This window comes from Anabrus simplex, chromosome 1, assembly GCF_040414725.1.
Source record: "Anabrus simplex isolate iqAnaSimp1 chromosome 1, ASM4041472v1, whole genome shotgun sequence".
NCBI classification, from domain to species: Eukaryota; Metazoa; Arthropoda; class Insecta; order Orthoptera; family Tettigoniidae; genus Anabrus; species Anabrus simplex.
Window position 1 is genome coordinate 631040433 of NC_090265.1, and position 25319 is coordinate 631065751.

The following is a 25319-nucleotide window of genomic DNA, read 5'->3' on the forward strand; positions in this document are numbered from 1 at the left end:
TCTGCTAGCGTCTTAATCACTCCGTATTTTTGTCGTGGGTGGTGGTTGGACATCTTCTGAAGAAAAAATATACGCAGTACAAATAACTATTTCAATGAAATGTGCTACATTACAGTGAAAAAATATACTGTAGGAAATAAACTCACCTAGTAGCTGCTCTTGGTGTGATATATTTTGAAGCATTACGGAATGTGCAAAGCTACTTCGCAAGCCTCACACTCCCATCTGCTCGTACTGATCTTTTTGATGCACACACTTGACATTGCCTTGAAGGATTTTGTTTCACTTTATTGGGTGGAATCTGCCTGGGGAAGTGTGCCCACCGAGCCGCTTGTAACCTCAATGGGGTGTTAGTAGATTGACGGCCTCTTATTGCATAGTCTGGTAAAGTGATACTTTCTAGTGTCTCCTTGGCCACAAGAAGCCTGAATTGATTGTATTTGAAGCTTACTTTAGCCATTTTCTTGTGTATAAGCATTGAACATTACCTTGTCAAGAAGATAAATTTTCTTGATGCTTTCAAATACCGTTGCATCAATGGAAATGAAGCCAACTGCTGGTCCTTTCAATCTACTACACCCATTCCTTTGTTATAATGGAGAACGGCATTTGGTTTCACAATTGATTCATTTGTTCGCCGATTCTTCTTTTCTGTGTTAGTCATGTCGATGTCACTGTGCATGGTAGACAGTATTGAAACTGGCTTCTTATTTTGCCACTTGATGACAATCATCTTATGACTATACTTTGCAACAGCTTCGCCTTTCTTATTCTTCTACTTTGCAAGTCTTGAAGCATTTGTTTCTAAGTGTGCCCTGAACGTTAGTTTTCGCTAATAATAGCTTCTCAGCTAATACAGGTGACTATACCAGTTATCTATATACAATGAATAGCCTTTGTTTAGTAGGAAAGCCATAAGTTCTGAAACACTAGCCTCATTTGAAGGAACATTGTCATCATTACCTACTTTTTTCCCTGTGTAGATACGGAACTGATTGCGGTATAAACTGGATGATTCACATAATTTGTAGTACTTTATCCATAACCGTCCCTTCTTAGATGGATAATATTGCACAAATGTAGCCTGTCCCAAAATTTCACTAAACTCTTATCAATTGTGATGTCTTTGTCCAGAATGTGCAGGGTCTGAAATGTACTGTTCAGCTGTTTGACGACAGGCCTTATTTTGCGTAAATGATCGGTGTTGTTTACGAAGTGAAAATAATGTCAAAGTATTACAAACCTTTTATATGGCATATCAGTTCTAAAGAAAGGTGTTTCAGTTGATTTCCTTGTGCTCCAGTAAGACTGAAGATTATCTTTCCTAACCTGCGATTGCAGAATGCATAGTGAAATATATGCCTTTATTTCATCAACAGTTGCATCATACCACGTAAAATCTTGGCTGTTACTTGTGTCGTCAGTATTGATAAAACTGTTTGCTTGTCTCATCACACATGCTTTGCCAGAAGTCATCACACCGGACGAGTTGGCCGTGCGGTTAGGAGCGCGCAGCTGTGAGCTTGCATCTGGGAGATAGTGGGTTCGAACCCCGCTGTCGGCAGCCTTGAAGATGGTTTTCCATGGTTTCCCATTTTCACAGCAGGCAAATGCTGGGGCTGTACTTTAATTAAGGCCACGGCCGCTTCCTTCCCATTCCTAGACTTTTCCTGTCCCATCATCTCCATAAGATCTATCTGTGTCGGTGCAATGTAAAGCAACTAGAAAAAAAAAAAAAAAAATTCATCTCAGAGAAATTGATCTAGAATGTTTTTAGCCATAAGTTCAATGTATTGAAAAATAGAACTTACCCCAGGAATTCCCGTAAATTGCACTTTTGTAGGAATATCTTGTAATAGACACACAGATTTCCACTTCCACTCTTCTACTTTCTGGTTTTTGTTACAGTGCACGGCAACATTTACAGTCGCAATATTTACGTCTGCTTCATCACTCGTGTCATTAACTTCGCTACGCACAGATAAGGTGTCTTCATCACTACATTCACTAAAGGAACTTTCAGATATATCCTAATCTTCATCACAATCACTATCTGGTAAAATATCCACAACTTCCCGCTTGGTTATAGCTTTGCACGTGCTCATCTCTACTGACTGAATAATTGGAACAACAGCTGTTCAGCTATCTTCAAATACAGCGGTTATTCACCAAAAAATAAAGTAAATACAGCGATAAGAGACTTCCTTGTAATATAAAGAAGCATTTTACTGTTGAATTAATAATCAATTACTTCACTCTTTTGCCGATAATACAGGGCTCTGCATTGCCCCATCGATTCAACGGTTAGGTAAGCCAAGGAGTTAATGTATGCATCAGAGACTTGGACATTGACAGCAAGAGATGATAGTAAAATTCAGGCCAATGAGATGAAGTTCCTGAGGAGCATGGTAGGGAAGACAAGGAGAGATGGCGTAAGAAATGTTGAGGTCAGAAAAGAAATAGGGGTAGAAAAACTGAGTGATAGGATGGAGAAGAATAAATTGAGATGGTTTGCACATTTTATGAGGATGGCGGAGGGAAGGATACCAAAACAAGTGTTGGAGGCTAAGATAGAGGGCAAGAGCAAGATGGATAGACTCTGTCAAGAACAGTATAAGAAAAAGAAGACTGGAATGGAACAAAATTACTGAAGAGGAAGGGTGGAAGGAGAGGCAACAATGGAGAAGTACCATCAACACCCCGACCTGGCAGGAGCTGGACAATGGGAAATGATGATGATGATGATGATTTTGATGATGATGATGATGAATTCACACACGGCTTATAAATCCTGGGTAAATCGCCCTCATGTTCCCATTATCCGAAAAAGGAAGTAAAGATCCGTAAACACTCGTATGGGTTATGTGACTGAGTTCTAATAACGAAATTGAGAAAAGTGAAATATCAAAGTTCAGTTAGGATGAGCATACATCATGGTACATAAATGAAGTTCACATGCTGGTGTAGCAAAGTCCAGAATTTAGGTGGAAACAAGAAACTTCTTTACAGAGTAATTAAAAACAAGCGAAATAACCTAGAAGACATCAAGGTAATAGAGCAGGACAGTGGATCAGTAGTACGAGAGGAAGATGGGATCAGGAGAGAATTCAAGACCTTCTTTGACAAGCTCCTGAATGGAGAGGCATCAAATGTAATTCAAAACAGAGAAGAATGTGGAAAAAGTGAAGAGCCCAGTAAAAATATGGAGCTACCAATCACATGGTTGGAGATAGAGAAGAGCCTTAAAAGTATGAAGAAAGGGAAAGCTGCAGGAATAGATGAGTTAAGTGTGGACATGGTAAGAGCAGAAGGAACCCCAGCAATCCAATGGCTATATAGACTTCTAAATGTAGTATGGCAGAAAAGTACCATCCCAGAAAGGTATAATTGTACCTATATTCAAGAAAGGCAGCAGACGGAAATGTACCAACTACCGTGGCATCACTCTACTCTCTCATGGACTAAAAATTCTGGAAAAAATTATAGAGAATAGACTGCGAGAAATTGTAGAATCACTTTTAGAAGAGGAACGATATGGCTTTAGGCCTGGAAGATCAACAACAGATCTTATATTTGCTGTCAGAATGCTGATAGAAAAACATTGGGAAAAAGAGAAGCCTTTATATCTACTGTTCCTTGACATCGAAAAGGCCTGTGATAGCATACCAAGGGAGCTTATTTGGGAGTGCCTGAGAAAGCTTGAAATTCGAGACAGCCTAATTTCAAAAGTTAAGGTGCTTTACGAGAAAACCAGAAGCTGTATACATTGTAATGGATACCATATTAAAGGCGCTAAAAGAAAAGGGGCAACAAGAAATAAAAGCTTTTGCATTTGCAGATGATGTAGTAATTTGGGATAACTCAGAGAAAGATGTAGAAGAGAGACTGCAGGGTTTTGAGAGATATGGATTAAACATCAACAAGGCTAAAACGGTGGTGTTGAAGATACAGAAGGATGACAATCAGCCATAAATAGTGCTAAATGGCACTAAGCTGGACAGTGTCACAGAATTTAAGTACGTAGGTAGTATAATGTCCAAGGATAACGTAGCTAAATATGAAGTAAATAGTCGAATCAGCAAAGCAATACATTTTTACCTCCAAGTAAGACAGCTACTATGGGATAAACAAGTACCACTCAAAACTAAGATGACACTGTATAAATCATACACCCCTATCCTCACATACAGCCTGGAAACCGCTACATTAACAAGAAAGGACAACTCGAAACTCCAAGCAGCAGAAATGAAGTTCCTACGCTCAATGATCCAGAAGACCAGGAGGGATAAAATCAGGAATGAAAAAGTCAGAGAAGACGTAGGACTAGAAGACTCCTTACTCCAGAAGATCCAAAAGGCAAGACTGAAGTGGTTTGGTCATGTGAAAAGAATGAGTGCCAACAGGTCTGCAAGAAAGGAGTATGAAAGAGAAATCAGGGGAAAGAGACCAGTGGGTAGACCTAGAGAAAAATGGACAGACTTAGTGAAGAAGGATGTAGAGGAGAGAGGTCAGGATTGGGAGTGGATTGTGAATGAAGAATGGTTCATGGACAGAACAGAATGGAAGGGGCTCGTATACCACACCTGGGAAACTGGAGTTGGTCAACGATGATGATGATTTCACCAGGCTCACCTTCTCTCTCTCCAGCAGTTAAAGTGTGTCTCAAATATGAGTTTGTATGACCCAGTGTATATAGGTAGGTTGAAGAGAGAGCGGGAGGGAGGGATGAGGTGATAACAACACACTTTCACCGAGCCAATAGATGGCTGATCAAACCTGCAAGAACTCTTGAGGCTACAAGAGAAGTTTGTACATGATGTCAGCAGAAAGCCGAAGTATAGAATCCCTTGTTCGGTTGAAATGCTGCTGGCAAGGAATGCAGTTCAAATACTGTTGTTGAGAATGATGAAAAATGATAAATGATGCGGAGATGTTCGAAGGTAGTTGGTGGATACATCGTAAGTCCATAGCATTACAGATTACAGTCTTGAAAAGTGTGCTGGGGTTTTTAGTCATGTGTGCTTAAACTTCTGCCTCAGGGACTGGATGTCTTAATGTGCATTCCTATTCATTTACACACAAAGCATTATACTGTACTGCCATTCACCCAGAAACACACAATGGTGGAATACTTCTCTTCACTTAGAGCAGGATATTCCAAGTGGACATCTCCCGTGCTGGGCCCTCAGTGCAGGAAGCAAGCCTGAAGAAGAGAGATACTGAGAGTGGGAAAGAGATGGAGGAGGGTGAGGTGTATGGATGGTAGATTGTGCAAGACGTAGAAAAATTCAAGAATTACAAAAATCAGCATGTAAAAACAAATTCAACAAGATAAAGCTCCTCTTTTTTCCGCGATGACACCTTGCATTTCTTTGATTTTATCCACTTAGTGATGTCAGGGAAAATTGCTTGAGCAGCATGAGTGCACAACCCTACTTCCAAAGTATCATTAGACATACATGTCTTAGTTTTACTTTTATTCAGGTTCATGACTGAGATTGCGTGTTTGCTGAGTTATGTAGAGCCAAACATATTAACTAATTCACACACCATTGCATGGATATGCAGGAACTCTTTTCTGTTCCATGTTCTTATAAAATGCATGGAGGCTTCCTGAATTATTTTTCAAAATTGTATTCATTGAAGCCTTATTAGATCTCTTTGAATTTGACTAGAGCCTGATGAAAATTAACAGAATTAACAGAAAGTGCATTGTAAAAATGTTTAATGCAGGTGACATTTTTTCGGTATTTCTAGACTATTGTCAAATTGTTTTTTTCTTCTTTTTTTTCTGCAAGTGGCTTTATGTTGCACGACACAGATAGGTCTTATGGCGACGATGGGATAGGAAAGGTCTAGGAGTTGGAAGGAAGCGGCCGTGGACTTATTTGAGGTACAGCCCCAGCATTTGCCTGGTGTGAAAATGGGAAACCACGGAAAACCCTCTTCAGGGCTGCCGACAGTGGGATTCGAACCCACTATCTCCCGGATGCAAGCTCACAGCCGTGTGCCCCTAACTGCTCGGCCAACTCGTCCAGTTCAAATTGTTTACGAGCTTCACAGTTACTATCAGAGTTACAATCAGGCAAGTCCCATGGTTTTAAAGATCGGAATTCCTCAAAATCTTTCTCTTGTAATTGTTTTTCAAAGAGTGGATGTTCCATTTTAAAAGCATGAATTTGGTCCCATACAGCACTGTTAAACACATTTTTGCCTTGCAAAGACACGTTTAATTCACTGAAATGGTTTGTAATGTCGGCTAAAGAGGCAAGGTCAGTAACCCAGTATGTTTGTTCTTACATTGCAACAGTTGCGGCAAGGTCAGCCCTGGGCAGACGTGGGGCTGTGTCAGGGCACTCTAGCTCTCAAAAGTCGAGTTAGGGAAGGATATCTGGCTGTAAAACTGGGCTAAATCCACATACATGATACAAATCATACCTGTAATCCCACCAGGAAAGGAGAAAAGTGGTAAAAGAAGAAAGCAATTACTTAGTGAAAGTTTTCAGGGAAAAACATCTGTACATGTCTAATTTAAAAAAAAAAAAAAAAACTTTAATTGTAGTTATCGTATATTTAAACGTGCTTCTATTGAATGATACTGTACTTCTCAACAGACAGTCTTAAAAACTTTAAATCATTGCTGTTCTTTATTCTTTTTCAGTACCAGGTCTTGCAGGTGGTAAGATGTCATCATCAGAGGAAGATAGTAAAATAGATCTGTTAGATTCTGCTCCCGTAGTCAAGAAGAAATTGAAAAAAGCTTTCTGTGAACCTGGAAATGTAGCTGACAATGGATTGTTAGCATTTGTGAAGCATGTTGTCTTTTCACTCCTTAAGGATGGGGAAGGTACGTATTTAGTCTCTAATTGCACCCATTAAAGGAACTATTCAACATGTGACCTGACTGTCCTGTATTCCAGCTATGGCAAACTGAAATGCCACCAGAAAAGTTAAGGCTGTTGACATGACAATGGCAGGTTCAGCAAGTTGTACAGAACATAGAAGTGCAGATGACTATGTCAATTGTAAAACTTAGCACTCTTCCAAATGTTTTTGTTTAGTAAATGTAATCATAAGAAAGCAATTAAGGGCAAAAAGTTAGAATATTATATATTTTAGTTCATGCTATATTTAAATACTGTAGTAGTAGTAATATAATAATAATAATAATAATAATAATAATAATAATAATAATAATAATAATAATAATAATAATAATAATAATAATAATAATAATAATAATAATAATCTTCTCCCTCTTCCTTCTAACGCTTTTCCCACGGCACTGCAGGATCTGCTACTTTTCATGCCATTCTCCATTAGGTCTTGTTAAGGGAATCGCCAGGTCCAACACCTTCGATCTTCATATCGTCCTTCATATAATGAAGCCACCCTTTCTTTGGTTGGCCGTGTGGTCAATTTCTTCCTGGGTTGTACTGGACAGCTGTTTTAATTGTTGATCTCAAATTAAAACTTAATATTATATACATAACAATATTTCTAAATCTACAAAAGAGTTTGTAAACTATCAATCAATGTCACAGTAAGCAAATCTATATACATCACTTCAAACAGGTCCGACTTGTTGGCTGAATGGTCAGCGTACTGGCCTTCGGTTCAGAGGGTCCTGGGTTCGATTCCCGGCCGGGTCGGGGAATTTAACCTTAATTGTTTAATTCCAGTGGCCCGAGGGTTGGGTGTTTGTGCTGTCCTCAACATCCCTGCAACTCACACACCACACATAACACTATCCTCCACCACAATAACACGCAGTTACCTACACATGGCAGATGCCGCCCACCCTCATCGGAGGGTCTGCCTTACAAGGGCTGCACCGGGCTAGAAATAGCCACACGAAATTATTATTATTATTACTTCAAACAGGTAATACAATTCCTAAAAGTAAACATTAAGTAAAAGTACCCGTGCAGAGCTGGGCACTACAGCTAATAATAATAATAATAATAATAATGATGATGATGATGATGATGATGATGATGATGATAATAATGACAGAGGTTATAACACTTATTTTTGTGTTTCACTTCCAAGCACAACAGAGGATGTGATTTATGTTTGGTGTTACAGTAATAAAAAACACAAAGTGATCAGTATATCATTTATTTTGGTTTCAAATGCTAAAGAGAATGTTTTTTTTAAATTACTATTAGCTGCAATGAGGAGTGCAACAGGCTTCAGCGGCCAGCACAGTTCCTATCTTCGCCGCTAGATGGCGGCTTCATTGATTCCATTCCTGACCTGGTTGAAACTGGAAACAGGCTGTGGATTTATTTCTTTTATTTCCCTATGCATCCTTTCCTTTCTTCTTTCTTCATTCCACTTCCTGCTCTATTAATCATCTCCTAACTAATTCAACCCCTCGCTATATATAATGCTTTTAAAAAAAAATTCTTTTACCTGCTTTAGTCATTATTTGTATTCTGTTCCACATCTATTTTATCTTCTATTAACATCTTTGTTTCGCATTGAACTGGGTATTATAATATCACTTACAGTTCAGATCATTATAACATTTAAATTTATACCTTACGCCATCTCAAGAACTACCTGAGCTCTTATCTTCAAGAAATCACATGCTGTGTAAATGCTATTCTCTGTTCTAATATTGCACTTTTTAACTTTTTTCTTTTCACAATTGTTTTTTATGGCAACTGTTCTGCATCTCCAAACCTCAATTATCTGACATACGAGATTTTATAAACCTTACTATATATTTCTATTGTCAAGTATATTACACTATATTATACAATTTCAGGCCTAGCAACGTTTACAAACTTGATCCTAGAGCTATTTAATTTTTCATCGAGTTTCATAAACATTTAAAAACACAGTGCCATTAGCACATGTTTTACTGCTCTCCAAGAACTTATCTCTGCCTTCGTTTATATGATTGATCCTCGACCTCTTCAAGATTTTAAGAACTTTCAACATGCACTGCTACTGCCAAAAAATGATATAATACTTCATGACTTCAACTAGTGGAAAATTTATACATCACCTATTATTTTCCTGTGCATTGTTTTTTACATTGTTTCGACCACTGTTCCGGGTCATTAGCCGATCACTTAAAATATAAAAGACAATGCACCTTGTCTTTTATTATTATAATAATAATAATCGTATGGCCTCAGCTACCGTTTTGCAGACATTTCGATTTGACGCCATCTGGCTGTCTGCTCGTCAATTTCGACGTTCCGGTTTACTCTGTCTGCCATCTAGCGGACCTAGAGTAAACCGGATCTCTCTTGGGCGTCTATGGCTGAGATTGAATTAATTTTGTCGGGTAAATACCAAATGTATCACCAGAGATCTTTTACATGCCGACATCGTACGACATGGAGTGTCGAATGGACTTTTTTCCGCCCTTCAAAAATCCGACTACCTCTGCCGGGTTCGAACCCGCTATCTTGGGATCCGGAGGCCGACACTCAACCACGGATCCACAGAGGCAGCTTTTATTATTATAAAACCAAACATAAATTAGATCCACTGTTGTGCTTGGAAGTAAAACACAAAAATAAGTGTTATAACCTCTATTATTATTATTATTATTATTATTATTATTATTGTTATTGTTATTATTATTATTATTATCCTCACGGTGGCAGCAATAGCCCCAATAGACCTACTTGCATTGGAGCGACATGAAATCTGGCGAACCCAAGGAGAGCTGGGAAAGAAATGTGCAAAGAAGCGTGCCTTCAGTCAACGGATGAGGCGATGGCAACTCAGATGGGAAAGTGACCCTCGAGGCAAATGGACCAAGCGACTGATACCACGCTTGGATATCTGGGTCGAAAGGGCCCATGGCGAAGTAAATTACTACCTCATGCAGCTTCTAACAGGACATGGATATTTCCCGAAATTCCTGCATAAATTGGGCAGAGCGAGTGACGCAGCATGCATATACTGTGATGACATTGGCGACGTATTTCACACCTTTTTTGTATGCGGCCATTGGACGATTCAGAGAAGATGTGTGGAAACTGAACTAGGAGAATTGACAACAGATAATATTATTTCGGCGATGCTGCTAAACCAGGAATCCTGGGATCGCGTGACAGTGTACGTGGAGAACGTCCTTCGTCAGAAGAAGAAGGATTTGGAAGCATATAAACGTTCGTATAGGAGAAATGAAGAAAGAAGGCGTCTGAAAGACAAAGCACGATATCACCCTGAAGTAATGCGAGAGCGGTTCCGGGGTGATGACACAAAGGGTGTGTGGTTTTTAGTGGGTAAAAATCCCACACACTTGTGGGGTGCGGACCCTTCACAAGTGTCTTTTGAAGATTTTCCACAATCCCTCGTAAAAAAAAAATATTATTATTATTATTATTATTATTATTATTATTATTATTATTATTATTATTATTATTATTATTATTATTATTATTATTGCCCAGCTCTTTACTTTTAGGAATTGTATTACCTGTTTGAAGTGATGTATATAGATTTCCTTATTGTGACATTGATTGATAGTTCACAAACTCTTTTGTAGATTTAGAAATATTGTTATGTATATAATATTAAGTTTTAATTTGAGATTATTTTCTTTAATGTTAAACTATTCTCTGAGAAGTAGTTGAACCTTTCAAACAAACTAAAGTAAGTGACAATTGTATGTATCTACACGCTGTGCTAGTGATGGAAAGCTTCCTGTCCTTCCTACACCACTTCTCACTTGTGTCACCGCTCCTTCATGCATTACCTTCACCAGTTTTACGTATTTTTCAGGAGATCCTTTCAGTTGAAGGTACCTCCATATCTCCTGTTTGGGTACCCAGTCATATGCCTTCTCATAGTATATGAATACCATGTGAAGGTCAGTCGGTACCTCCCTGTATATTTCCATTAGTTGTTTCAGTGCAAAGATTACATCCTTTGTACTATGTCCTGGCATAAACCCAAATTTTTCATCACCAATTAAATCCAAGCAGTCTTCCTTCCATGTCCCTTTCCCATACTTTTGAAAGATGTGACATCAGCTTAATCCCTCTGTAATTTCTACAGTCCTCCACATTTATAGATTGGGACAAGGATGCTACTCTTGCACTCCACTGGTATTTTTTCTTGTATCCAGACTTTTCTCTTTAAATCCCATAATAGGTCAATCGTCCTCTCTCCCAAGCTCTTTCCACACCTCTGGTGTTACCTGTTCTACACTTACTGCCTTTCTATATTTCATTTTTCATAGTGCACTTTCCACTTCTTCCCCGGATACTACTTGTACCATTCCCTCATTGATTCCTCCATCCTCAAATTTATCCCTCGGGTTTTCCTCGTTTAGTAGTCTCTCGAAGTACTCCTTCCATCTTAGTAGTACTCTTCCATCACATTATATCACTACTCTCGCCTCATCCTTTATCTGTTTCACTGATGTGATGTCTTTGGATGTCTTATGTTGCGCCTTACCTATTTGAATCATCTGGTTGACCCCTTAATTTCTATCTAGGTCTGCATATGCTCTGTTTATTGACTGTGCTTTTTCCTAACCACAGCTTTTTTTTGCCTGTTCTTTTGTTAATACATATGCTTCTTTGTCTACCAAACAGCCTGTCCTGTCCCATTTTCAGCATCCTTCTTAAGTTTCACCTCCTTCTGTACATCTCTATTCCACCACTGTGCACTGATGGTCCTCTTCCAGATGTTACTCCCAGTATCATTTCTCTTGCATTGGTTCCTTATAAATACTATTATTGATCTTCCACCACTCCTGCACATCCTCCAGCATCCTTCATCCTTCAGATGCTGTCTTCTACCGTTGGGCCCCCGAGAGTTGGAGTCTGACATTTGAGCGGCGAAACAAAACAGTAACTGTGAAGCACGTTGCGTTTTTATAGTTACCTCCATCTGCGGCATATCACCTTTTCATACAGGCACAGTATTTAGTAAAACATGCAGGCCTAATGCAATTTAATAAACATGGACCCGTTCGTAAGCTCATGCTAATAACTCCAGCATTTAAGACAGAACATGTCATTGCCGATAAATATGAGATTTGATAATCACTAACAAAATCATCAGTTTCTGACAATAATCTCAAAAAATGCTCATGTTAAATACAGAATAGAGCTGTACAACTAGCCACTGATTAACTTACAAACAAAACAAAAATACTAACAATGAAAAAAATATTCAGAAAACAAACCCATAAACACATAAAGCAGCAACAGCTAACACAGCTAACACAGTTCCACTCCGAATAATACCACAAAAGCGACTGAGAGCAAGCCAACCCACGTGGCATAGCTTCCTTAAATGTTGTGTCACTGTTTTTGTTGCCATAGACAGACCATTTTCAAGCAGCATTAGTCAACTTTTTCTCGTCGGTGGTGCTAAAGGTCTGACTCCTTAGTATGCCCATTATGTAGTGGGTTTGACTATTCCTGATCCCACTTATATATATATCACAAATTGCTCTTCTTTCTTCTAAAGAAAGGTATTAACCACAGCAAGGTTAAAAGGTTAAAAGCCCCTTTCTTCATTTCGTTCACCATAACACCAGCCTCCATGAATACTTCCATCTCACTACTCTTCTGCTCATTGTGTCCATTGTATGTCCTCCTATTAGTATGTGCTCCCCATCTGGTATTCCTATCGGTACACCAATCCGAGTCCCTCCAGAATTTCTCCTTTTCCTCCACCAAACATCCAGTTTTGGGTGCATACACGCTAACAATTGTAGTCTCATGCCCATCAATATTCACCCTGATACTCATAATCTGGTCGTTAAGTCTGTTAACTTCAGAAATCTCACCTTGTAGATCTCTATCCACTATAATTCCCACTCCATTTCTTGTGCGTCCATCAGCACTGCTATAAAACTGCTTGAATCCTTCCGCTAACTGCATTGCCTTTTTACCTTTCCACCTTGTTTCTTGTACACACAAGATTTTCACCTTTCTTCTGTGCATATGTTTACAATCTCTCTGTTCTTTCCATTCTTTGGTCCAGTATTTAGAGCACTTAATCTAATCCCAACCTCCTTCTTATTTACAAAATTCCTCTCCTGAAGATCCGATCGAGAGGCTACTCTGGAACATTTATTTTGTGAAGCTGTCATTAACATGGTTGTGGCAAGAAATTTTTATGGCTGGATGCCCTTCCTGATGGCAAGATTTGGGGACAGAGACTAAGCAAACAAAATTATCTCCTCTTATTGGTATAAAAACTGTGAAAGTCTGTACGCAAATCTTTAAAAATAGTTTACAGTTAAAATTCCAGAAATATTAAAAGTAATTTTTGGAATTGTTCTTGTTTAAAAGTCATTGTAGAATTTGATTTTGCTAACTTAAATTGTTCCTTGTAATCTTTTATGGTATTTAAAACATAAGAAGGCTTTTATTCTCTGTTATACATCAATAAACCCTCAATCTTGTGTTTTGCAGAATATAAAATTTCTCGAGCCCCTGAAAATGGAGGTGATGTGTCATTTGCTACTTATGAAGCACTGGAAATGGCTTTTTCCAAAGTGGAAGTACACCCTGCAGATCTGAAGGCGAGTGTGGAAGTTTATTTGAATCAGCTGCTTGACCCCATACGAAAGGCATTTCAGAAACCTGAACTCAAAAGTTTGGTAGATAAAGCATATAAGCCTATTCAGAGTAAGTTTAATATTATTTTAACCTCTAGGGGTTTGTTATTTCCCCCTCCTGTTCCCTTAAACTTAAGAGCTATTCTTCATTATGATGCAATTGCTTTATTTTCTTCTCCATTTCTTGTTATGTCTGTTTTTGGATTTCAGCACGTTTACTTCACTGGCTATTTGGGAATCCATATCATATTGCAATTTCTTTATTTATATTTATTTGTTTATTTAATGAATTCAATAATTAATTATTAAACCTCTGTACAAAGGTCTGTTGCCACTGGACCATATATGTGTTTTTTATTGTTATCATAATTTCTTCGAGTTTGGTCTACTTTGGACCACGGTAAACAATTGACTTGCTGGTTAGTCCATTTTTCTTCTCCCAGAACTTCATTAACTTTGCTGTGGTTATAATAATAATAATAACAACAATAATAATAATAATAGTCTAATAATAATAATCCAAGAGATTCATTCAACCATCTCTTCTCCCATCAAAAAATTGAAATAATTTATGGGATGCATTATGGTAATTTTTTATTTATTTTAATGTTGAGTACCTATTTCAGTGTTTGTGGTTTACAGAGACTGCAGCTACAGATGAGTTACTACCCCATCGGCTTGATATTCGGGTGGGGAAAATAGTAGAAATATCTCGACACCCAGATGCAGATGCTCTGTATGTGGAGAAGATTGATGTAGGTGAGAACTTCGATATTATTTATTGCAGGATAATTTATAAAGTGGAGAGTACTTTTTATGCTTGAATGTTAATAATATTTTTTGATTTTTATTAACAACACTTATGTAGGAGTTTTCTTCTTCTTCTTCTTCTTCTTCTTCTTCTTCTTCTTCTTCTTCTTCTTCTTCTTCTTCTCCTTTTTTTGTAAATGGGTCACCTAGGACTACTTGGAAACAAAAATTTGTTTTGTCATCATTTTTGTCCCTTAATTCTTTATTCTTAAGGACTGTAGAAGTTTCTGTTTCTCTGACCATTTACCTCATATAGGTTCCTGTCCTTCTTCCTCAAATCACCATGTTTGGACTGTAATTCTGATTTCATTCCGATCTAGTAGATATGGTGATCCTAATCCAATAAAGCTTTGAGCTTGCTTCCGGGAGATAGTGGGTTCAAACCGCACTGTCAGCAGCCCTGAATATGTTTTTCCATGGTTTACCTTTTCCACACCAGGCAAATATTGGGGCTGTACGCTTTATTCCCACTCCTAGATTTTTCCTATCCCATCATCACCATGAGACCTATCTGTGTCGGTGCGACGTAAAGCAAAAAAAAAAAAAGAAAGCTTGGTCTAGAGGACTTGTTTTGCAGAAATTTGTACATTTTATGGCAAAATCTGGTAAAGTCCCTTATTTCTAAATGCCCTGTAAATTGGATTCATCGCAGTCACATCATATCTGTGATTTTGGAAACACGATATACTGTATTTCAAATTAGGTTTAGGGTAATGAATTTGATTTTTAAATCATGACCCTAAGATTTTTCTCATGATTTTTTGTTTCTTAATCTCTGATTGTTCCTTTAATCCTTTTTGTTGTAGATTAAGGGTTTCTGAAGCATATAGTGCCCTCAGTAATGCCATTCCTTGTACAGCCAGTTCCTGCTATGAATGGTATGAAATTGTTGCTCATAGGGTCGGTCGGTGCATGCATTTCAGTGGGCTTGGCAGGCTGATGTGTAATAGCAATGTCTGGCTCCGTGGGGAAAGCAACGGGAAACTACCTCACTCCTCATTTCCCTGGTACGCCTCTTCAGTGATGCCTGGGCATCTATGACAGCTGATGGCAGAGCTGTTGAGGATCCAACCAGCCTTAGGGCTGAAGACTGAACATACACATACATAGTGCCCTCTGCTTTAATTACTGTTATGCAATGTTGAATCCTACTGTTCCAGAGGAGGCATTGTTTGTTGTAAGCAGTTTTTGTTAGTTTATTAGTTTCCATCTTCTAAATTCTTTATATGAGGCGTCTAGTATCAAAACCGGCCAAGTCACAAAATTTACGAAAATGAGTTAAGGTTATAAATTTGAAGTAGAAGTATAACACTATCAGGTGAAACAAGAATATGCTTTAAAATCGTCCATGTCTTCATGTTATAGAGCACTGAAATCTCGGTCGTGCAACAGAATCGGCCAAGTCATGCAGCCAGTGAATTCAAAACCGGCCAAGTCAAGGAACGAGCGACAATCTTTATGATGCAGCATCATTATCTGGAATCTTGTGTTGTTACATTAAGCAACAATGTGATAATATCAGTAGGCAAAATTGTTCCTTGTAATGTATATTCTTTGAAGTCATAATATTTTGCTTTTGTTCGTTTGCAACACTGATTTACGTATTTGCGGGCTTCTTACCGTCATTGGCGCCAAAGCAATCCCATTTCCGGTGTGCTCGTATTTTGTCATTGTATGCTGTAACGTGGATATTGTTCCGAGTGTTGAACTGAAAGATTTACTTTCATACCTTGTGAAATTGTACAAAATTGCAACAAAAACGGCCAAGTCAAAATTTAAATTAACAAAAAAGATGGGTTAATTATGAGTTAGATTTCTCAAAACAGCGGAACTTAAATATTAAACCATTAAGGATATAACTGTGAAAAAAAATATTTTCTGACCATCATTGCTTTGTCTCTACAGGTTTTTCGTCCGTATTGAAAAATATGCCTTGAGTGACTTGGCCGGTTTTGATACTAGACGCCTCATATTATGGATTTCTTTTCATTATCATTCTCTGTAATTCATTCACCTAAGTATTTAAATTTCTTCACTCTGGAGATCCACTAGTTTCAATGTTAATTTCCCGCAGCACAGTTTTGCTGTCAGCCATAAACTTAGATTTTCATATGACAGTGATGTACAGTTTTTGCTGCTTGTTCTTGTAGTATAGCAAGTTGTTTTTATGCATCTGGGATTTTTTTGGCAATTAGTGCCATATCTTCGACATTTGAAGTGGCTCTAATTACTGACAAAATGCGGGAGACCCTTCTAAGATGGTATGGTCACATACTGCACGGCAGTAGTACCTCAGTTGTGAAGATGGCACTAAATTTGAACCCTGAGGGGCGTCGACTATGGGGACGGCCTAGGAAGAGAGGCTTGACACACCTTGGGAGGACATGTGCTTGATGGGCATTACTCCAGTTGACGCCAAGGATCTGAAGCGATGGAAAGTGAGGTGCAGAAAAGTGAACCATGCAATTACGCGGGATAAACGCTAGGGAGATGAAGAGTGTCATATCATCAGCAAAGGCTAGACAGTCAGTTTTAATCTTTGGTCCTAAACAGTGAGATTGTGCACCTGTTTTCCTCCATTCTCTGACCACTTTTTCAAAAACACAGTTGAAAAGTAATGGGGTGAGTCTGTCCCCTTGTTGGACTCATGTGTTTATTTGAAATCCATGACTACATCCACCCATAAACTTTACCTAACTTGTTTTGGTGAACGTTTCCTTGATAATATTTCTTGCTTTTTGATCAAGTCCAAATTCTGGTAAGACATTTGAGAAGTGATTTACGATTTATGGTGTCATATCCTTTTTTGAAATCAACAAATGTGATAACATAAATTTTATTGACTATTTTACGGAAATAAGCTATTGAGTTTTTCAAGTTAAGAATTTGCTCTAAACATGACCTTCCTCTTTAGAATCTAGCTTGGTATTCAAAGAGTTCTTGGTCCTCTTGAAACTCAGCCTGGTTCAGGAGGATTTTAAAAATAATTTTATAAGTTATCTACAGGAGAGAGGTCAGTCTAATTTCTTTTTTTTTTATTGTGTATTGCATGTACGATTGCTTGTTTCCAAACCAAGAATTTTTCAGTTTTGGCAAATTTCCAGTATAATTTCATAAAGTTTCATGATGAAATCACCTCCTGCATTTTTCCATAGTTCTGCAGTTATTTGGTCTTCCGCTGCAGCTTTGTTGCTTTTTAGCAATTTCATGACTTTCTTAATATTCTAGATACAGTGGAATCTTGATTATAAATTCCCAGAAACTTTCCAGGATTATTCGTTCAGATTACGTAGTCCCACGAGCATCCTAATTAAATCACTTTGTAAAAATTCCACGTTATCCGTTGCTCGAAGAAACGATTTCCTGGATCAACCATCGAGAAATTTCATTCCCATCAATGTTAAATCCTCGATAAAGCGTTTTTCAATAAACTGTATCTCACGAATGGACGGCATTAACATCCCATCATTCCGATAATTAGAGCAAGTACTGTACTGGAAAAGCGATTGGCAGTGAACTTCCATAAGGGACTATCTTAGCATCGCATTTGAGTGGCATTATTTAGAGAATCCTCAGAAATCATAACGTCTGTATTATGTCCAGGGTTAGATGTTCATTTTCTTATTTTTTCGATTGTATTGCCAAACAATTATACTACAATAGATCAAGATCTAAAAAACTCTACAACGTGAACAAAAAGGTCCACCACTCCACATTTTGGAGAATTTTTAGATCAGTATGGATCAATATAAGTACCCAGCCCTCAACTTAAATGAGACGAATGAAAAAAGAATGTAATATGGGAAAATTTTATTCCAATCATTTGTAGTAAAAAACAGGAACATAAGGACTCACAATTACAGTAGAACCTCAATGCATCGTTCCCGGAACTGTCGTTTTCCCGTATCCATCGTTCAATTTATTTGGTCTCAAAAATGTTCCATGTAAACCAATGTTAAATTCCCCCACATCTATAGTTCCTCAGACTATCTATCTTTTTATCGCATCGATCATTAAAAAAGTATTTGTCCTCGGACACAATTTTCCCGCATGGATTGATCATACGTAAGAAAAGTATATGCAAAATTTTTTGAATTTAAAGAGACAGCTGAACTCTTAGCTTGTGATAGCGGCAACCAGTTATACAAAAAATGGTTCATGTTTGTGGGTTACTGTAGTCACATCCTAGTTCGTGAACAATGGGCAACTGCTGAGTGGCCTAGTAAGTAGTCCTCAGAGTCTATGGGGTGGGAGTGGGCATCTCGGACATATTCTGAGTATGTGAGCTTGATATACTCCAAGGAATATAAGCATGTAACTTGCATACATACATACATACATACATACATACATACATACATACATACATACATACATACATACATACATACATACCTCATGTTTGTGGGTTACTGTAGTCACGTCCTAGTTCGTGAACCATGGGCAACGGCTGAGTGGCCTAGTAAGTGGTTCTGAGAGTCGGGATACCAGTTGCTATGGAATGGGAGTGGGCATCTCGGACATATTCTGAGTCCTGGCCCTCCTTGTGCTCAGGCGGCTAGGACTATACAATCCACCGGTGGTCCATAACCCGTTAGAGGAGAGATCCTCACTTGGACTACGTGCAAGTAGGGTAGCATCCTGTTTCATGAATTTACCGAGCTCAGAACATTTTAAGCAAGCCTCGGACCTATGGGAGTAAGGGAGCCACACTCCCACTTGACAGGCGAGGGACTCCTTGGAAACAGCTTGGTGAACGAAATGGAATTCGATGGGGAGCTATCAATATTAATGGGGCTTATGGAAGAAAGAAAGTAAAACTGGCTGAGTCAGCAAAGAGGATGCATCTGGATGTGCTAGGAGTAAGTGATATTCAGGTAAGGGGAGATAACGAGAAAGATAGGAGATTATAAAGTGTACTTGACGGGTGTTAGAAAGGGAAGGGCAAAGTTTGGGGTAGAGCTGTTTATCAGGAATACCATTGCACGCAACATAGTTTCTGTTAGGAAAATAAATGAGCGAATGATGTGGGTAGATTTGTCAGTTGGAGGAATTAGGACTAGAATTGTGTCCGTGTATTCACCATGTGAGGGTGCAGATGAGGATGAAGTTGACAAGTTTTATGAAGCATTGAGTGACATCATGGTCAGGGTCAACAGCAAGGATAGAATAGTGCTAATGGGCGATTTCAATGCGAGAGTTGGGAATAGAACTGAAGGATACGAAAGGATGATTGGTAAATGTGGGGAAGATATGGAAGCTAATGGGAATGGGAAGCGTTTGCTGGACTTCTGTGCTAGTATGGGTTTAGCTGTTACAAATACATTCTTCAAGCATAAGGCTATTCAGCGCTACACATGGGAGGCTAGGGGTACCAGATCCATAATAGACTGTATCTTAACAGACTTTGAATTCAGGAAATCTGTTAGGAATGTACGAGTTTTCTGCGGATTTTTCAATGATACAGACCACTATCTGATCTGTAGTGAACTAAGTATCTCTAGGCCTAGGGTAGAGAAAGTGAAATCTGTCTGCAAACGAATAAGGGTAGAAAATCTCCAGGACGAGGAAATTAGACAGAAGTACATGGATATGATTGGTGAGAAGTTTCAAACAGTAGACAGTAAGCAAGTTCAGGATATAGAAAGTGAATGGGTGGCGTACAGGGTTGCTGTAGCAGAAACAGCAAGGGAATGCCTAGGAACGACTGTATGTAAAGATGGGAAAAGGCGAACATCTTGGTGGAATGATGAAGTGAAAGCAGCTTGTAAACGTAAAAAGAAGGCTTATCAGAAATGGTTCCAAATAAGGCCGAGGCAGACTGGGATTTGTACGTAGATGAAAGGAACAGAGCGAAACAAACAGTTGTTGAATCCAAAAAGAAGTCACGGGAAGATTTTGGTAACAACCTGGAAAGGCTAGGTCAAGCAGCAGGGAAACCTTTCTGGACAGTAATAAAGAATCTTAGGAAGGGAGGGAAAAAGGAAATGAACAGTGTATTGAGTAATTCAGGTGAACTCATAATAGATCCCAGGGAATCACTGGAGAGGTGGAAGGAATATTTTGAACATCTTCTCAATGTGAAAGGAAATCATCCTGATGGTGTTGCGAACAGCCAAGTTCTTGGGGAGGAGGAAAATGATGTTGGTGAAATTATGCTTGAGGAAGTGGAAAGGATAATAAATAAACTTCATTGTCATAAGGCAGCAGGAATAGATGAAATTAGACCTGAAATGGTGAAGTATCGTGGGAAGGCAGGGACGAAATGGCTTCATAGAGTAGTAAAATTAACATGGAGTGTTGGTAAGGTAACTTCAGATTGGACAAAAGCAGTAATTGCACCTATCTATAAGCAAGGGAACAGGAAGGATTGCAACAACTATCGAGGTATCGCATTGATTAGTATACCAGGCAAAGTATTCACTGGCATCTTGAAAGGGAGGGTGCGATCAGTCGTTGAGAGGAAGTTGGATGAAAACAGTGTGGTTTCAGACTACAGAGAAGATGTCAGGATCAGATTTTCAGTATGCACCAGGTAATTGAAAAATATTACGAGAAGAATAGGCAGTTGTGTTTATGTTTCGGAGATCTAGAGAAAGCATATGACAGGGTACCGAGGGAAAAGATATTCGCCATACTGGGGGACTATGGAATTAAAGGTAGATTATTAAAATCAATCAAAGGCATTTATGTTGACAATTGGGCTTCAGTGAGAATTGATGGTAGAATGAGTTCTTGGTTGAGGGTACTTACAGGGGTTAGACAAGGCTGTAATCTTTCACCTTTGCTGTTCGTAGTTTACATGGATCATCTGCTGATAGGTATAGAATGGCAGGGAGGGATTCAGTTAGGTGGAAATGTAGTAAGCAGTCTGGCCTATGCTGATGACTTGGTCTTAATGGCAGATTGTGCCGAAAGCCTGCAATGTAATATCTTGGAACTTGAAAATAGGTGCAATGAGTATGGTATGAAAATTAGCCTCTCGAAGACTAAATTGATGTCAGTAGGTAAGAAATTCAACAGAATTGAATGTCAGATTGGTGATACAAAGCTAGAACAGGTCGATAATTTCAAGTATTTAGGTTGTGTGTTCTCCCAGGATGGTAATATAGTAAGTGAGATTGAATCAAGGTGTAGTAAAGCTAATGCCGTGAGCTCGCAGTTGCGATCAGCAGTATTCTGTAAGAAGGAAGTCAGCTCCCAGACAAAACTATCTTTATATCGGTCTGTTTTCAGACCAACTTCGCTTTGCGGGAGCGAAAGCTGGGTGGACTCAGGATATCTTATTCATAAGTTAGAAGTAACAGACATGAAAGTAGCAAGAATGATTACTGGTACAAACAGGTGGGAACAATGGCAGGAGGGTACTCAGAATGAGGAGATAAAAGCTAATTTAGGAATGAACTCGATGGATGAAGCTGACAGCATAAACCGGCTTCGGTGGTGGGGTCATGTGAGGCGAATGGAGGAGGATAGGTTACCTAGGAGAATAATGACTCTGCTATGGAGGGTAAGAGAAGTAGAGGTAAACCACGACGACGATGGTTAGATTCAGTTTCTAATGATTTAAAGATAAGAGGTATAGAACTAAATGAGGCCACAACACTAGTTGCAAATCGAGGATTGTGGCGACGTTTAGTACATTCACAGAGGCTTCCAGACTGAACGTTGAAAGGCATAACAGTCTATAATGGTTATGTATGTATGTATGTATGTATGTATGTATGTATGTATGTATGTATGTATGTATGTATGTATGTATTTATTGTACCAGGAAAAGTTGATTTTAAAGAGCATGAGGTCTATCAAAGGGGTGCCTAGTCCTTAGGAGGTGGTACAGAGAGGGAGGATCACAAGGCGAAATAATAGATATTATATCTTTCTTTCCTTTATTCAGTCTCTGGAAGGCCACCCTATTATGTCGCCGAATCATAAAATTTTAATAGAAAATAAATTCCAAATTCAACAATAGAATATCGAAATTCAAGTGAAATTCAACTGAATAATACCTTTCCTCAATCTGTTATGTCCATTATAACTTTCATTGCATATATCAATAAATAAGAATGTTGTAAGTAAATAAGAAACCCTAAAGTCTTTCTATCGGCACTTGCGATATCAGATTACACTTTCTACATGAATTGCGTAAAGTAAATTTGGTAATTCCTTCTCGAGAACATATCAAACTCAAATATGAAAACACTTGAAATCAAATCTAGTCTTCTTGTATAAAGTTCTGAGTATCGTCCTACTCTTTTGTAAATTATTGTACACTTCATGAAAATATTGTGTGTTAAGAGTTTATGATATACTTCCACTACGAATAATGCACTCAATTGATATTTCAAAGTTCCAATAAATGAGAATATACGAGAGCACACTGTTATTTGAAAGTCTGTCTTGCAACTAAAATATTAATTAACCCTCCGTTAAACGCGCGCTCTGTTGCAACACCACTACACGCGCGCGGACTGACAGTCCGCGACTGTTTGTAAGCTTCCATTCCTTTCATTTCAATTCTGTTTCCAAGAATTCCTTATTTCTCTCTTTTTTCAATCTGTCTTATACCGTAATTACTTTATTTTGATTTTATTTATTTTGATAAATGTATATATAATCTACATTTACCAGAACATGTCAGTCCTTTAGTATAAATTAGAAGTTATCAACCGCAAATCACGGGACTTAAGAAAACTAATTGTAAATTAACAATAATTGGTTCTTAATTTGCTTCTTGGAATAAAATTGTAATCGTTGCATTCTATTAATTGATATATATCGCACGGAAGAAGTCACGACGTCGTGATATTCTTGCCATGGAGTAAGTGCAATTCATTTCATCCACCTTATCAACGCCCGACTTCGTGTCATTGTAGAAGGTAATCATTGAGGGTTTTCATCCATTTGAATTGTCATCAACAGAATGGTATTCAAGGAAAGTAGATAGAACCAATATAACTTTGTCTTTTCTTGACATGTATGACACAAGGGTGTATATATATATATATATATATATATATATAGCGATTCGTGCATGTTACGATTTCTTGAAGCATTTTGTCGGTAAAGAACATGCATTCTTTGCAACTCCTACTACTCCAGGCAAGTGTTTTATAATGTTATGTTCAGGTTTCCTGGCCTTTCTATTGGCAGGCCGATGATTCCACTTGGTCCCTTCCTTTCCAACATATTATATTTCATGCTGCTCACTTTCAGTCACGTCCTCTTCACACGTGGACTGTTCGCTCTAAGAATTATGATCACTATCGTTTACGACGTCTCGATCACTGTCATCACTCGCACCAACTTCATCGTCGTCCAACCACTGCTCGATTTGATCCATAACTCTCGGAATCAACTCCTTGGAAAAAGGACGCAAAATCGTTATTCATAGGTCATTTTGTATTATCATGTTTATCCCATTGTAAATAATTACAAGTAGAAAATATATCAAAATGAGCCCACTACTACACTTGTAGGTAGTAAAAGTATATAATTTTATAATAAATAGTAAGGGAAGAATGGATGACTTACCAAAAGAGTGAGTAAGATTAACAACTCACCAATACATGCCTGCGGACTCAGACTCCGCAAGTCTGCAGTTGACAATATAAACTTCTGTAATTGACAGCTTGGCGATTACTCAGACATTCTCGGGCCGTCACGGCCTTTGTATTGTTGCAGAAGGAAGCTACAAGAAGGCAGCCCGTTCTGCCTTGTATTTTCGGCCTATGACACCAAAGAATAATAAAGTGCGGACTCTCACTCCGCGGCGCGTGTAACGGAGGGTTAAGTGAACTTTTAATGTTCTTTGTCAGTAATGACACTGTTTGTAGAAGTTCTGCTCAAAGTCAGAATTGAATGGAAAAAGCACTGATATCACCTGATATACGCCTTCTCGTTGAGCTCGAACAGTTGAATACTGCTCTGCAAACAGCAATCTGGAACTCAGCTGTCAGCAGACACCAAGATGTTCCATAGTACCACGTCCCTGGAACTGTCCCGCATAGTACCAAATCGACGCTGATCTCCGTTGTTCTACGCCGATCTCCGTCGATCTCCGTCGTTTTCCGTCAATCTCCGTCGTCACGAGTCAGGATTTCTCATGTTATTAAAAGAGTGGCTTTAACACAAGAAAGTCCAACTGACTAGGTTGAAAATGTGCACCATTCGATTTTGCACTGTTAGAACTGATGACTGTTTCATAAATAATCACCATTCACTCGATGAGAAATACGTCGGAGCACTGTCTATTATCGTAAATCACGATAATGAGTAATACACTTCACTGCACAGTTCATCTAGACACTTACGGCTCACTGTTCGTATAGTCAGAATAATTATTAATAATCTTGACCATGATGGTCGGGATTGGATCCGTATTGACTTAGTAACAGTAAATATGTTGGAAGATAGTCCGCCTAGTCAATACTATTCATTTATTTACCTTTCACCTTAACATCTAGTACATGTTTCGAGAATATTATGCATTCTTTTCCTCAGCTAGTGGATTAAAATTCAGTATACAATAAGACCTGACTAAAATACTTCAAGTTTTAATGCAATTTCATTCATTCTTAACTCAACATTTTTGAACTACGCAAGGCAACTTCAAGGACACTGTGAATTCATATCATCACAAGACGTTGTATTTAATTAGACATTACTATATTGTGTTTTTAATTTGTACTTGACAAAATGGGATTTTAATTCTATGTTTGTACTATCCAAAATTTTTAAGTGTCACATTGTCATACTCATTGTTTTTAATTTTTAATGGGGGCCCCCGTATTTTAGTCAGGTCTTATTGTATACTGAATTTTAATCCACTAGCTGAGGAAGAGAATGCATAATATTCTCGAAACATGTACTAGATGTTAAGGTGAAAGGTAAATAAATGAATAGTATTGACTAGGCTATCTATATATCTTCCAACATATTTACTAGTCAGAAT

General features: G+C 38.3%; 1 protein-coding gene across 4 annotated transcripts in view; it reads left to right on the plus strand.

Moving 5' to 3' along the window:
* TyrRS (Tyrosyl-tRNA synthetase) overlaps positions 1 to 25319 on the plus strand; it is a 151951-nt gene that overhangs the window by 93383 nt on the left and 33249 nt on the right. For all 4 annotated transcript variants that reach the window (XM_067135701.2, XM_067135700.2, XM_067135702.2 and 1 more), the window contains 3 exons: positions 6662 to 6847; positions 13410 to 13625; positions 14198 to 14314. In XM_067135701.2, coding sequence (XP_066991802.1) covers positions 6662 to 6847; positions 13410 to 13625; positions 14198 to 14314 — 519 coding nt within the window. The remainder of the gene's footprint in view (positions 1 to 6661; positions 6848 to 13409; positions 13626 to 14197; positions 14315 to 25319) is intronic.